Below are 15,320 nucleotides of genomic sequence, written 5' to 3' on the forward strand. Positions count from 1 at the left end.
GAAGGAGTCGTTATCTTGATCAAACATCAGATTCTCATAACCAATTTACAAGAAAATGTGTAGCAGCTTCAGAGGAGAACTTGCAATCAGATCATAGGAGGTAAAGGGTTAAACATTTGACTTCCATGATTGACCAAGACAGAATTTCTCCTTACAATATCAATGCAATATCAAACAACAATTGATATGAGAATGAAGAATAATACCAATATTAGGAAATTATTAGTGGATCTAATACCAAGTTCTCTAGTCTTCCATTATAAGTTTTGTATGGCAGAAAGTAAGAAGAATTATTGGCGAGATAAGTTGAAATTCATTTGAAATGTAAATATATATTTGTTATTAATAATTACTAATATATTATTAATAATTACTATCATTACTATCATTATACAATTTTATCATTGAAAAATTTCCTCGTCCTCTGTATTGCTCTTGACCAAGCTGTTTTAGAACTGGAAGAATGCCCAGTGTTGCTTATTTCTGTCTCTGTGTTTTATAACGTGTTTAGGTTGAGGAACTCGCCATCCTGTACCCAACTGCTATGGTTATTATTGATGGTTTTAGTCTGTATCAGTCACTGAGAGCTTGTAGAAACCAACTAGCGAGAGGTGAGGCTAGCTGCTGCTCAGGAGGTCGATTTCTTTAACCTTGCAGAGTTCTTTTGGAGTCTCAGATGTATCAAGTACAAGACTCACATAAACACATTCAGTCTTATGTTCTCACACTCAGACTGTATTTTTTCATGAATTTAAGGTTTCTGATTTCAACTGTAGATTTTGAGATACCAAATTGCTGCAGCTTTAGTTAATAAGTACCTATAAATTAAATTTATTATTGTTCTATATTTGAAAAAGTTTGTATTCTTCTTTGTACTCGCTTTAAACTCTTACCAACAGTGGAAATTCTCGCTCAGACTAAAGGAATGCATGTCTTAGCTGCTTCATTTTTTCTCAATAATTCATTTTGGGGGAGCATGTTCCCATCCTCCATCATATTCTTGATGTTAATTTTTATCTTTAACTAGCTCAAGCCAGTGGCTTATCTGGACTCATTGGTCCACCTCCTCTTGCTTACAAAAAATGGAGATTCGATGGTCAGGGGCACATCACAGACATTGCTAGTTGTGGTAAGATTTGTGCTTTATAGTAATTGCATATTAGCAATGATTGATCATATCTGTGTCTAGGTTTGAAGTCAATGTTTTGTTAAGTAAGCATGTTTTGGAAAAACCTATTAATCATTTTTTTTAAGACAATGAACTTTTCTAGACAATCAACAGCACTAGACAGTTGTTCATTGCTATTGGAATGCAGTTGCCAGAGTCAAGAAAGATGGAAATATGTTTCTTAAGTTTAATTTGATGAAAATATGTTTCTAAGCTTCATTGTGATTATAACAAAATTGTCATCTAGAATTACCAGTACCAGTACCCTGACATCTTTTTAGTTGATGCTCGTCCCTAACCAAAGTTAGGCACTGGTAGGCAGTGAAAACCCACACGCTGTTGGACTATTTTGCTGTGGCTACTGTGTAAATTGTGACCAGAGACAGAAAATAAGTATTTCTGATTGCTGATTTTAACATCAACATCTGGTTTTACAACACATCATGCTTTCTATGCAAGCATAATTCAGTTCAGCTGCCTACTCAGTTCAGATTATACTCCTATTACATTTTCCAATGAGAACCCTAAATTCTATAGGTTAAACTGGTTATAGTGTTGTATAAACTTCTTAACAGAGAGTTTTAAGAAAAAAAAAGTTTTATGTAAAATTTATAATCTGTCTGTTGCTATTCCTAATTTTAGGTGTTGTACCTCCCAACATGTTTGATCAGTTGCAAACAGCCTCATTCATCGGAGGTTTCCAGGCAAGCATCAGAAGTAGCATGCCAGCCATATCTCATTACATCAGCACAGGGAAGGAGCCATTTGTTGCAGTGTACACTTCCTTGGAGGTAGGAAATGCGGAACAGAAAACTGGGGTTTTGTTTGTTAAGGGAATTCTGACAAAATGATGGAATGGGGGACAGGGCTCGACACTAACTTTTCAACTTACTAGCCCAGTGGCTAGTGACATCTTAGATGTTATGAAAACTTCAGTTTATTTACTAACCAAACTGGCTAATGGAAATGGAAATCGAAAACCATCAGCCAAAACTGAATTTCCACTAGTCAGTGGCTAGTGGGCTATGTTAGTGTCGAGCCCTGGGGGAGGCGTTACCTTTGAAAGAAACTTCCTCGGGATGACCTCTAGGCAAGTAGCTTATTAGAAAGAGTTCCTGTTGATAGACTTGTTTAGGGTTAGAGTGTGTGTCAGTATTTCACTCATTACTTGTCAACAGACTTACTGAATGTCCTATTTGGTATGTATTTCTTTGATTAAAGACCTGCAATATGAAGCCCCAAAACTAAATTATACATATCTTATTAACCAAGCCCGAGGGCTGTACTGGGAGAATATTGGCCCAGAGGTCTTGACAGTATGGACCGAGCGCAGCGAGGTCCGTACAAAAAAGACCGAGGGCCGATATTCTTCCAGTACGGTCCTGAGCAAGCTTGGTTAATAAGAGATTTATTATATGACTGAAGTTCAAAGGGACACAAGTGCGGTGTCATTCAGGACCATTCAGGACAGTGCCCGGTCCAATACTTAGAGAATATTGACCGGCAATAGAGCATTTTGACTGGTTGATTTTAGTTATTGGCCCTCTGACTGTCCGAGTCATGTAATAAAAGTAGGCTTTTTAAAACAAGAGTACTTGATACTAATAAAAGCATTACCTAGCCAACATGATGGACAGTGAAACTATTATCGCAGAGATTTTGGGGACGGCAGAGCAGGGGCAAGGGAGTGGCTTAACCATTTAGCTCCCAGCATCTGATCATGGATTCTCCCCTCTAGCTGCCACGCATTTCCTTTTAATTTAGTTTTGAGAATTTGGTGTTGGATCAAGATAACAACTTCTACCTGATAAGTTTGAATATTCTCATCATCTGTTTGCTGGATATTGTATGGATATCATTTGGAGAAGTTACATGTTAATCAATTCTGGGAGTTAAGGGGTTAATAGAGAGCAGGCTCCATAGAAACTTTAAGTTCCAGACAGGAAGCCAAGTAGAGATGTTGGGAAGAGAATTATCCGTAGCAGGGCATGTAACAGCTAGCCCCTTTTTGCTTCAAAATTCTAACCAAAGTTGTAATGAATAGGCTGATTTTTAGACAACTTAAGGGTTTTTTTTTTTCATGGTCACCCTCAACTTAATAATCAAGATATTTGATAAACAGATGTACAAGTCATGTTATGCTTTCTGCCTTCAGTGATTTGTAACTCTCAATCTCTCTCTCTCTCTCTTCCATGACTTGTTTTTTCTCTTTCCTAGGGTAGTTCACCTTCTCTACTTTCAGACGTTGCATTAGAAGTAGCTAGTAAATTAACAACTGCAGTACTGTCAAAGCTTTCAGCAGCCAGGTCAGTGGAGTGATCACATTTTGAGTTTGTCAATGTTATAAGGAACAGGATTGTGTCAATAGTAAGAACAATTTTCATTTGCTTTGTTGTCTCTGGGAGATGCAGATGCATGTCAATAAGATTTGAAGTAGGTGGAGATATTTTGAAAGTAGCCAGAGGCCCCCCCACAGGTGAGGGGTTTGGGGCTCCCCAGGTCCCCAGCAGGGTACAGGGGCAGAGCCCTGTTGGGGGTCAGGGGGCAAAGCCCCCGGAAGCAAAATGAGTTAAACATTTTGACATTACCAAAAATTGCCTTTCCTCAGAGAAATTCCAGTAAGTCTCACTTCTTGAAAAGAACAGTACTATTGATGACTAGTCAGTTGAGATGGCTGATAAAAATGTCAAGCAAATGCCATTTCCAGCATTTTCAAGGGGTGTTTTCCACCAGAAAGACAATCACAATTGAGAACAAAAAACATTTATTAAATCTAAATTTGGAGAAAGCTCTTCCTGTGCCTGCAGGGTTACACAAGCCCAAATACCATTTTAAGCCTTTTCCTGGAGACAATTTAAGGCAGTCTCTCTTATCTCTGTGATCTTATTTAGAGAAAATAAAAAATAAGAGAAGTTTCTGCTAACAAATGCTATGAGGGCCACCCTCCGGTTATCTCGGAATTGTTTTTGACGGCAATACCGCATTGAAACACTTTTCTGTTTCGAAACTTTTGCGTTCATTTCCATTTGTTCAAGAATGGAATTCTCTGAATATGGTCTCGGCTTAGAGCCAGGTATTTTCAATTTACATGTTTTAAGAACCTTCCCAATTAAAACAGACCAAAGTTTAGGGTCTCGGCTTAAAGCCGAGTTCAGCTTATAGATGAATAAATTCGGTACTTTACTTTTGATAATTCTACCAAGGATATGAATATGCTGGTCAGACTTGCTCAGTATCTAAACTTTCGATGTTATTTCGTGAGTGAAGTAGCCGGCAATTTAACGTCAGATTAGCCGGCTATAATCGTGGGCTGCCAGCTACTAATGACAGCCCTGTGTCATGGTCAGTACACTGGACTCTGGGTTGAGAGGTCTGGTTTCAAGACCTGGCTGGGTCTTATGTGTTGTGTTGGGCTAAACACTTATTAATAATTAATAATAATTATTAATTATCAATAAAAAATAATTAATTATCAAGTATCAATAATTATCACTCTGCCTCTCTCAACCCAGGAGTATAGATAGATAGAAACTATTAATGTGTCAAAGAACCTTCTAGTTTGCTAGATTATCCCATACTAATGTGGGGACACAAATAAAATGGATAAAAATTATTTACTAAGAATATTACCTACTTAAGAATAAAATTAAGTCATATCATGTATGAAAAAAAAAAAGTAAATGAATTAAGAATTACATAGAGCACAGCCCCTGCAGCCATCATCTAATAGGGAGCTGAGGTCACGCTTACGTATGCAGTTTTTGAAACTAGCTAATGTTGTGGCTGATCTGCACAGAAGCTGGCAAATTGTTAGAGAAGTCTGATAAAATGCTAGGGAGGGGGGAGTAGTGATACTCCTAGACACTTTGTGCTAATGCAACTCGGTTAAGTTCTGGCAGGGTGGGCCACTTAGCTTAAGTGCAGACTTTACCTTTCACTGTTTTTTGTATTTATTTCCAGTGGTTGGCTTGGGTGGGGTAGAAACCCAGCCAGGGGGCAGTAATAATACTCCTAGTTGCTTCATTCTAAGGAAACAGGGAAAAGCTCTGGCTGGGGGGGGGGGGGTGGGTGTACTTACCTTGAGTACACACTCAACCCTTTACCTTTTTTTTTTTTGTCTTTTTTTCCAGTGGTTGGCTAGGATGGGGTAGCAACCCAGCCAGTCAGTCAACAGAGACATCAAAACCTGCAAAGCCCCAGGTGGAAAAAGGAACTTCTTTACCAGTCAGGTAATCAGAGGCAGCTAAGGGTTGTGTTTAGTTTTGCATGCAGCCATTTAGCACAGAGAAAGTGGGAAAATACTAGGAGGACCCTGTGGGGCCTGAGGGCACTTTGATTAATTTGTATTGGGTATGTGCGGCTGGCTTCATAGACCCCCCACTCCATAGTAGTCTATTCTGTTTCCGATTATAGACCCAAATCTTAGTCACTTTGTAAATATGGTAACAACTTTTTTACAACAAATCTTACTATTTTTAAACACCACTTGCCAGAATGTTAATTGTTACCCCTGAAATGCTGTCAGACATGTGCAGCCCCATTCTGGTAACTGTATTGAATATGCAGTCCCCATTTAAGTCAATCCAGTCTTGAAAATGCAACCCCATTCAGCAGCAAATTTCCTCTAGCCTATTACTAGGAAGACGTCCTTGTAAAACTGAGTCTTTGGCTCTTGTTTGTAGATTTGGGTTGCCTGATACACGTCGCCGTGGAACAAGCATCACATTAGCTCCTAATGGACGTTTGGCCGTCACAACTGATGATTTTGGCCGAGTCATGTTACTGGATGTTAAGAAGACTATTGTGGTCAGAATATGGAAAGGTAGATTATTTCAAACTCTTGACACTTTGGTTGCTATTCGATCAGGACAACAAAACCTTAAAAATAAAGGCCCCAAAGAATAAGATTAAAATATCTCTGTTTCATTTCATGCTTGATGATGTGTTCATTTTGAGCGCGTTTACTTTTCTATAAAGGTCTTGTTATGCCCCTCATTGAATATGCTAATCTAGTATAGGGCGATAAACATAATATTACCCTTATGTCTAGTTTGCAAGTTTTGCAAAATAAGGCCGCTAAAGTTATTTTAAAGAGACCATTGTACTCATCCTCCTCTGAGGCATTAGCCATTCTCAAGTAGCTGCCTCTGGAGAAAAGGCGATTTCAAAGAAGGTGTGTACACGTATACAAATGCATCAATGGCCTAATTAATCACAATATGGACTTGATTAGACAAGATGTACTTCATAGGCATAATACACGTAACAAAGGCAATTTTAGATTACCACATGTCAAAAGAAATTGGGGGAAGCAAAGAACACAATTTCATGCCGTTTCCGATTTTAACTCCCTCAGTCAGACGGTCAAAGGCTCAAAGAATGTCAATAGTTTTAAACGTACTGTTTTTAAGTTTTTAATATAGCTACTTAGGTTTAATTTTTATTTATACTTATTTTTAATTTTTTATGCATTTTTTGTATCCTTTCAATCCCTTTGCAATTTTATTGCTTTTTTGTTTCTATACTATACATATCTAGTTTCGAGGTCCTTTTTAAAAACCATATCTGTTATGAAAAAGTTTCCTCAATAAAGATGATTATTAATACAGCTTCTCTGCTAAAAATTAAGGTAGTAATAAGCATGTATTCAACCAGGGCTAATGCAGGCAATATTCCATAAGAAGCTGTGTTCTCAATTCAGTGCAAGCCCTTAGGTATTTCTTTCACAGTACACCTCTGAAGACTTCAAGAGCCAAGCTCAACTTGTAACAATTAATTGTTAACCATCTACAAAGCTTGGAAGATTTTTCCTTTTTTCAGAAAAGCTCAAAGTGACTGCTTTCTTGAGTCTTGATTGAAATACAAAATGTTTAAACTTTATTATTTGGGGGTGTTTCTTTTAGAATTCTTGTGTCTTGAGGGTCCCTGTTTCAGAACTATATGTAATATTTTTTTAAGGGAATTTCTGACTTAAGAATTTTGCGAGACAAGTAACCTGCTTACAGAGCTCATAGCAGAACTCCCTTAAAAACTTATTTTTATCAACTGAGTTGATAATGTAGATTGGCCACTGTTAAGAGTCTTAATCAGAAACTCTCTAGAAACTCTTGGTGGCCAATGTACATTCTCAAATCAGTTGATAATTTAAAAACAAAATTAACTTGTTTTTAATTAGTATATATTAAAACAGTGGATAGCGTTGAAGGCGCACTCTGATTGGCTAGTCAAACTCCGAATATCCTTTGCTATTTACCTCCAAGCAACTCGGGAAAAAATGGCATCCTGGTTTGCATCAGTGACAAGCAAAGAAATCACTCAAATTAACGACGAAGCAGTGTATATTGTCTCACTGTTTTAGTATATACTAAAACAACTATTCACCTTGGTGTCGGTGGTTAGCCATGGATATTTACCTCGCCGCTTCGCGGCTCAGTAAATATCCACCACTAACCACCTCCACTTTGGTGAATAGTTGTTAAATATCCCCCACTGGGGCAGCATGACAGTTTCTTGAGGAACTCACACCATATATCCTTTAGAAGCTGTTTGTGCTTAACACTGCAGAAATCATGATTATTTGTGCTGTTGTAAGAGTTGATCCTAGTGTAGAGGTAATCTTTCCATCTCTGCATGGCAGGCTACCGTGATGCTGAATGTGGCTGGGTAATGGTTAGCGAGGAGGATCATCAAGAAGAAGAACCACCCAAGAGCTCACTGAGAACAGCTCTGTTTCTTGTCATCTATGCAACAAAGAGAGGAATCCTTGAGGTATGTATTTTAAGTTGTTTTTTTTTTTTTTTTTTGGGGGGGGGGGGGGGCATTTTTTGAATTTGGGGAGCAGGGATGGCACAGTGCTGGGAGCACTCACCTCCCACTGCTGTGGCCCGGGTTCAATTCCCGGACCTGGCACCCCATGTGGGTTGAGTTTGTTGTTGGTTCTCCTCCCTCTGCAAAAATCCATCATTCCGAATTTCAGTTGGATCTGGAAACAGTGGACAAGAAGAGCCACCCAGTGGAATGTCCATTGCTAAATTATTAAAAATATTAAAGAAAAAAATTGGGCATGATATTTTCAGAAGCCAGTCTGTAGTGATAGTTAACATTTAAATCAATGCCAGTATCTGAGGAACTGCCCACCCACCCCTCCCCTGACCCAACACTAACACTAACTTGTTTTCAGTTGACTTTTGTTGGATGAGGGGGGGTGGGTGCTTAATTGCTCAGATTCTAACATTGATCCATACATTTGATACTACAAAATTATTGATGAAAAACTCAACAGAAATTCCTACTGTGGTTTGCCTCAGTCAATTTCTAAAGTAAAATAGGATAAGGTTATTTTTTATGGAAGATTTTTGTAATTAGTCATTCCTTTAAGCATGGTTAAGGATAATTAGCTACATACACAAGACTTTTGAGATAAAACCCTTTTCTGTGTGATATCCATCGCTACTCACTATACTGAACAAAATTTTATCAGTGACTTGATGTCTTGAACCTGAATTTCGTTAGTCAGTTAACTGTATTTTTATTTAGATCTGGAGAACAGAGCAAGGGCCACGTGTGGCTGCCTTCAATATTGGAAAGGATTGTAGGTAAGCTTTATACACATCATAGTGGTTCACTTACACATAAGCATGCATCATATTTTTGAACATGTTGTCACATGTGCATTGATTTACTGTTGACAAAGCACTTGGTGGCACTCAGTGTTGTCTGGAGCAATTGCTTTGATTCCTAATTAAACATTAATCTACTTTTTGTTTTACACTTAAAATCAATGTCTGATTGTTTAAACTAAAGTTGGTTTTCATCTGTGTTTTTTTTTTCTTGTCACAATTTACTAAATATAGTTTTAACCTCTGTCCCTCTAACTATTATTTCAAAGTTTATTTTGCTTGTGTCAAGTGAATTTTGATTGAGGCTCCCTTCTTTGACAGGCATTCAATTTCATTCAAACTGTATTTTTGAATTCTGCTTTTTATCAGGCTCTTGTATGCTGGACATGGAATCATGGGATTAGGTCATGTGATCAGGCAGGGGCAGGCTCCCCCACAGCACACACTGAATTGTACTCTTATCCAAGGGGATGGTACATTGAAAACTTTCTCTGTACCATTTCACTGTGCCCTGAGGTGAGTGTTCTTACATGTCTTGAGGAGATTTCCTAACTGAATATTTTCTTTGTTACTGTACACTGTGAGTTTAAGATTGCATGTGCAGTCTGTGTACATATAAATATTAAAGTACTGTAAGATATTGTTAATAGACCACTTTCATAAATGGCTGTCGGATTATTATTCTTTTGTTTAAATTTAAATTAGCCCTACTGGCCTCGTTCTCCAATACAAAATTGAAAAGAATACATTATCTCAAGCGAGGCCAGAAGGGCTAATTTAAATTTAAACAAAAGAATATTTATACGGCAGCCATTTATGAAAGTGGTCTATGTAGTCAATTTCTTCTCCCCCTTGTTAGAAGTATAAAAACAGTTTCCTTAAACTTCCATTTTGTAGATGGGATTAGCCTATTGAATTTTGCATGGCAATTTTTGGTGGTGAGGGTAAATTTATCAACTGAAGACAGATGTTTGATTTCTTTCCTTAGCCCAGGACACTGTAAGATTGAATTTCTAGTAGGAATCGAAACCTCTACCAGGTCTGACTTGGTGTTAAGATGATGACCTTTCAACTGTGCATGCCACAACTCGTTGGTTTGCCGGGCCATGACCTGGGCCTCTTAATTGATTTTACGGTGATACTCAGACAATGGAAACTGTTTTAGTCTCCCACAAATAGCAGTTAGAAGTTTTTACTTTGGGAATGTCCAAACTCTTAAAATCAGTAACAAAAAGAAAAAAAAATATCTTTTCCCAATTTTTTTCTCCCAGTGACAAGCATAGTAAAAGAGTCAGGGATTTACACCTTTTAAAAAAACTGTCAGTTCTTCTGGATTCAACCAAGTCTGACCAAGGTAATGTAGGCTGCATAAAGTGGCTGTAAGGTAAATTATTCATCAAAGACAAATTAATAGAAAGTAGAGGGTTGCAACACTGCACTACCCCTGCCATTTAATTGTTGGAAGAATTTTTCAGAAACATTTCTCCTTAATTTCATTTCTGACTTATCCAGAGTCCAAGGCAGAGAACATGAACAAACTGGAAAAGGATTTGTTAAACATTCTCAGTGATATACAAACTCCACAACTACATCAGCAGGTGATATATGTTTTCTAAAGACATTAGCAGTGTAATCAATGTATTTGACATAGGAATGAGATTGATTGAATGAGATAATTTTCACTAAGGGGGAGGGGGACAAGTGAAAACAGGAAACCTAATCATCATGTGACACTAGTGTGGCCACCCTGTAGCTAGGGAAAAACAATGACATCATTGCCAGGCTTTGAGAGAGAACCCAGGATTGGTTTTGATTTTCTCTCATTTTTGGCTCCATCATGAGTTCACTTGGAAAGGAGAAGTATTCTTTTATTAGGACTTACTTACAGTATTTTATGAAATGTCCACAACTTTCTCCAACAAGCATGGATAGTTTCATCTTATGTTTCACCCTTCCTATATCAAAGTCAAGGTGAATGTCTTTACAGCCAAGAGCCCCGACACACATTACATTTTGTTCAGTTTCATTGAAACAGAACAAAATGTAATTATGATTACCTTTCGCTCCATATGAGCTGTCATTAATGGTAGAGGAGGTGACCTAATGAGTACTGTGCAGAACTCTGCCCAGGGAAAGAAGTCAGGGTTTGAGACCTAACTGGGTTGGGTTGTGTTCTTAGGCAAAACACTTTACTCTTGCTGCCTTTTTCCACCCAGGAGTAAAAATGGGTGGCGGTTAATTGTCAGGAAAGCCTAGTGAAATTATGGAGGTAACCTTGCAATGGACTGGCTTCCCATTCAAGGGGACAGGGAAGTAGTAGCACTCCTAGTTCATGCTTTAGAGAATGGGATTAGCTCCAGCTGGATGGGCCACATGGCTCAAGTATGAGATGTCACCATTTGAGCTGTTCTTGTGTCTTTCATGATAGGGTCTTCAGTGTGTTTTGTCCACTGTGGGAATTCCATCCTCTGTCCTCCTTAAAGCTGTGACAACTGTGAAGGACACAGCACAAAAGCAAAGTGAGTGTTGTATTTGTTATTGCAACTTGTTCCTATCATGACTGATGAGTCTCCCTGGTGGGAGGGGTAGGATGGTGTGAAATTTAGCCAACTTGACACTGAGGGGAGGTCCAGGTGCAAAACCTGCACCCAACTGTTAACTGTTTAACTCCCTTGAGTGACCAAGACAGGATTTCTCCTTACAACATCAATACAATATTAAGCAGTCAGGTGAGGAGTATCGAGAAAAAGATCAATTAAGGGATTTTAGGGCGATTCAAAACCAAATTTTCTAAACTAAAATCATAAGAATTGTTTGGCGAATGGTAAGGAGAATTACCAGTGAGATCCTGGAGTGAAAGGGTTAGCTCTGGCAGTGCCACCCTCCACCCAGTATACAGTAAATTGATATCAGCTAACTTTTAGGCCAACTTGAGGATATGTTTTTGATTAATACATTCAAATAGCCTTTGTGTGTTTTTAACATACGTTTGTTTTTGCCTAATACTGTAAATCAGTTAACTCTTTAACTCTCAAGATCTGATTGTTACCTCTCCCCTCTAGCTGCTACACATTTCGTTGGTAAAGTAGGTACATGAAAATTAAGTGTTAGATCAAGATAACAACTTCTACCTGATAAGTTTGAGTACTCTCATTTCCTGTTTACTGGATAACATATGGACATGATAGGGTGAAGGTTCATGTTAATCACATCTGGGAGTGAAAGGGTTAAGTGATTGCTTAGTGTGTCTTAATAATAATAATAATAATAATAATAATAATAATAATAATAATAATGGTTTATTCACAGTATATCCACATAAAAAGGTGTGGCTCTTCATCTGTGAAGGCCTATGATACTAAAATTTAATATTAAAACTAATTTATAATGACTGACTAAATTGTAATAAAAACTATACATGAAAGTATTAATTCTTAAGTATAAATTCTTAATTATGTTAAATTAATGTATATAGTCTATCTGTTTTTAGCATATATTTCTTTTTTTCCCTAATGCTTAAACCATTTAATGCGGACCATAGGCCATTGAAGCCTAGTAATGTTGAAGAATTGAAATAAATTGAATGGAATTGACTGTATGCTGTCAGGTAGCCTCAAGGAGAGTGATGATACCGGGTACTTCCAGTTGCTTCATGCTACAGAAACTAGGATATTGATAAAAGCTCTGGCTGGATGGGCCACTTCACTCAGGTGACTCATCAGGAGTGGGAGATGTGGCAGCCTAATGACTGGCCTGCTGGATTTCATTAAAAGAGGCTAACACACAAGCCCTGTTTGGGGGATCAGGCTACGGTTGGATGGTCTGGTATAAAACACTTCTCTCTTACAAAGTCTCTCTCTATTTATTTCCCACTTAAGGTCACACCTCAGATGATCATGAAGATGAAAGAGAAGACACTAAATCACTTGTGGACTTTTGTGATGTTCAGAGGCAATTGATAGAAACACATGATTCAATCCAGAAACTTGACAAAGAGCAACCAGGTTCTGAGGGGAAACCATGGAAAGGAAAGAGTAAAGAAATGGTATGTGATGGGTTTGAGGAAGTAGTCTAATAATGTTTGTTTTTCAAAGTGTAACAGGATTAGAGTTTAGATTTGTTCCCTTGGCCAGGTCATTCTGTTGTGGTTTTGAGTGAGACACTTTACTCTCACAAGGCCTCTCAGGAGTGTAAATGAGTTCAAATCAATCATTAGGGAAACCACAACATTTCTTTTTTTTTTTTTGGAGAGCAGGGGGTGGGGGGGTGGGGTAGGAGGGGTAACCCTGTGATGGATTGGCATTTTGTTCAAGAGGAGTTTGCAATATTCTTCATGCCACAGATTAAACTCAGCAGCTCAGTGTTATGTTGTTGTGGACAAAATTTTAATTTTCGTGGTAGCACAATGCTAGTGGAGGATAAAACACACTAGTGGCCTCCTTGTAACTTTGGCAATGTACTATATATGCACACCCTCTCTTCTCTTCTTTGGTTATTAGGGTAGAATACAACTTTAGCTTAAGGCCAATCTCTTTGGTGTCACAAAATGCGAAGCATCAGAGCAAGCAGTTCTCCACTGGCTCTGTCATTTTTCCTTGGTTGTTTTAAGTACATTTTTATTTGTGATTTTAGTCCATAGCAAATCTCCTTGGAGTTACAAAATCTGAAGCATCAGAGCTACTGTCTGCTCTCAGTCCAACTCAGACAACTATGCCCAAGGGTACAAACCACTCATTTCCCCAGCTGGCTGTATCATCTTTCCTTGGTTGTTTTGAGTACACTTCAGCTCACCAACAAGGCCTTGAAACAAAGGCTAAAACCCCAGAGAACACAGCTGGGCCATCAAGAGTTGTATTACCCAATACAGTTGGTGTCAGGAAAGGCTTGTCCAATGATATTACAATTCAACTAGGTAAGTTGTATTTACATTGTACCGGTATCTTTTTTTTTTTTCTACCCCTCAACTCCCAGAATTGATCAACATGTAACTTCTCCCTATAATATCCATACAAATATACAGCAGACAGTTTATGAGAATACTCAGACTAATATCAAGTAGAGGTTAGAGGTAGTTATCTTGATCTAACACCAAATTTTTGTAACCAATTTAGGAGGAAATGTGTAGCAGCTAAAATTGTCTCTTTATCCAACTTCTAGTTCACTAACAAGTTTTATCTTTAATTTTTTTTTTTTTTTCGTTCTCTGTCTATAGCAAGCTTTCTTTTCAAGGTAGGTTGAAATGATCAAAGTCACTAGGAGATGTGTGTTGTATGGCTATGTTTTGATTTTTGGATTTTTTGGATTTATTTTTCCATCTGTTTATATTAAGCAGCCGAAAAGGTCCATTGTTTTTTGGTCCTAATACTTTAAGATCTGAACAGTTCTTACTCTTTTTTTCTTTGTTGACAATTCTTCTTTAGAACTGCCTTTTAGGGGATTGTTCGTCAAGCAGATTAGCCATTCCTCTTGAGTCATCCGGCATTAAACCTCAGCATTTAATGGTAAGCTTTTAAAAACGGTTGCTTACAGTGGTGCTTATCTTCTTCCAGTACAGTAAATTTAACCCTTGGACCTCTAACAGTGATTAGCACCTAAGAAATGTCGCTGTGGCGTGACACGCGTGACTGCAGTCATGTGATCAACAAGTCATGTGAACCGTCGTGCCTTGTGGCACGCGAGTCGTCATAAAAACAAAAAAAAAACCTGAACTGAACATTAAAAAGTTTTAAGGGCTGAAAGTTTGTAAAGAAACTGTGGTGCTGCGTCGGTGGGGGTAACAAGGTAATTTGTTTATATCAGCTATGTTGAAATTGTAAATTGGGCACCGTAACGAATGAAAAAGCTGACGTTTCGAGCGTTAGCCCTTCGTCAGAGCGAATGGGAAGGGCTAACACTTGAAACGTCAGCTTTTTCATTCGTTACGGTGGTCAATTTACAATTTCAACTTAGTTGATATAACCAAATTAAAACGTTTTGTTGCAGTTTTAATCCGTAGCTCTGTCATTTTATCGTCATCGCAACTCTACAGTCGCAAGAACAAAGAAGTTGTTCACCAGTTAAAGAAGTTCTTGATTGATAGATAACTTCCGTTAGAATTTGGAAAATATGCATTCTGATGTAAGGGTGCAAAGTGTAACAGAAGAATTGGAAAAGCTTGTTTAAGTTTTAAAAACGATTTTAAGACACTACAAGGTAAATGCGCTTTTTCTTTTGGAGATCAAGGTGGCCTAAAACAAAACCTATGATACTCTTTGTTCTATACAGGACCTGTTGGTGTCTGGGTGGCTGTTAGACCCGGATCAGCGCTATAACAAGGAAGAATCCATGTTTCACCTTCACTCACTGGTTTCAACAACGAGTTCTCTATCAGGTAATTCTCACTTAACTGAGTATTACTAACCTTCGTTGCGGCCTTGTTCTTGCACCAAGCCAACATACCTACACACACACACACACACACACACACACACAGTAGCCCTGTAAAATTTGCTTGGCCTCTCCCCCTGCGTGTGGCTTCGTAGCTCAGTTGGTAG

The 15,320-nt window shown here is 38.2% G+C and overlaps 1 protein-coding gene across 1 annotated transcript in view; it reads left to right on the plus strand.

The window, feature by feature from the left end:
• LOC111327966 (rab3 GTPase-activating protein non-catalytic subunit) overlaps positions 1-15,320 on the plus strand; it is a 28,073-nt gene that overhangs the window by 3,806 nt on the left and 8,947 nt on the right. Inside the window, exons 8-24 of the mRNA XM_088725851.1 lie at positions 512-611; positions 1,028-1,129; positions 1,811-1,959; positions 3,386-3,474; positions 5,299-5,397; positions 5,851-5,990; positions 7,806-7,936; positions 8,705-8,763; positions 9,157-9,303; positions 10,059-10,141; positions 10,300-10,385; positions 11,216-11,306; positions 12,666-12,832; positions 13,420-13,699; positions 14,000-14,016; positions 14,208-14,288; positions 15,052-15,157. Coding sequence (XP_088581977.1) covers positions 512-611; positions 1,028-1,129; positions 1,811-1,959; positions 3,386-3,474; positions 5,299-5,397; positions 5,851-5,990; positions 7,806-7,936; positions 8,705-8,763; positions 9,157-9,303; positions 10,059-10,141; positions 10,300-10,385; positions 11,216-11,306; positions 12,666-12,832; positions 13,420-13,699; positions 14,000-14,016; positions 14,208-14,288; positions 15,052-15,157 — 1,927 coding nt within the window. The remainder of the gene's footprint in view (positions 1-511; positions 612-1,027; positions 1,130-1,810; positions 1,960-3,385; positions 3,475-5,298; positions 5,398-5,850; positions 5,991-7,805; positions 7,937-8,704; positions 8,764-9,156; positions 9,304-10,058; positions 10,142-10,299; positions 10,386-11,215; positions 11,307-12,665; positions 12,833-13,419; positions 13,700-13,999; positions 14,017-14,207; positions 14,289-15,051; positions 15,158-15,320) is intronic.

Source organism: Stylophora pistillata, chromosome 6 (assembly GCF_964205215.1).
Source record: "Stylophora pistillata chromosome 6, jaStyPist1.2, whole genome shotgun sequence".
In the NCBI taxonomy this organism is placed as follows: domain Eukaryota; kingdom Metazoa; phylum Cnidaria; class Anthozoa; order Scleractinia; family Pocilloporidae; genus Stylophora; species Stylophora pistillata.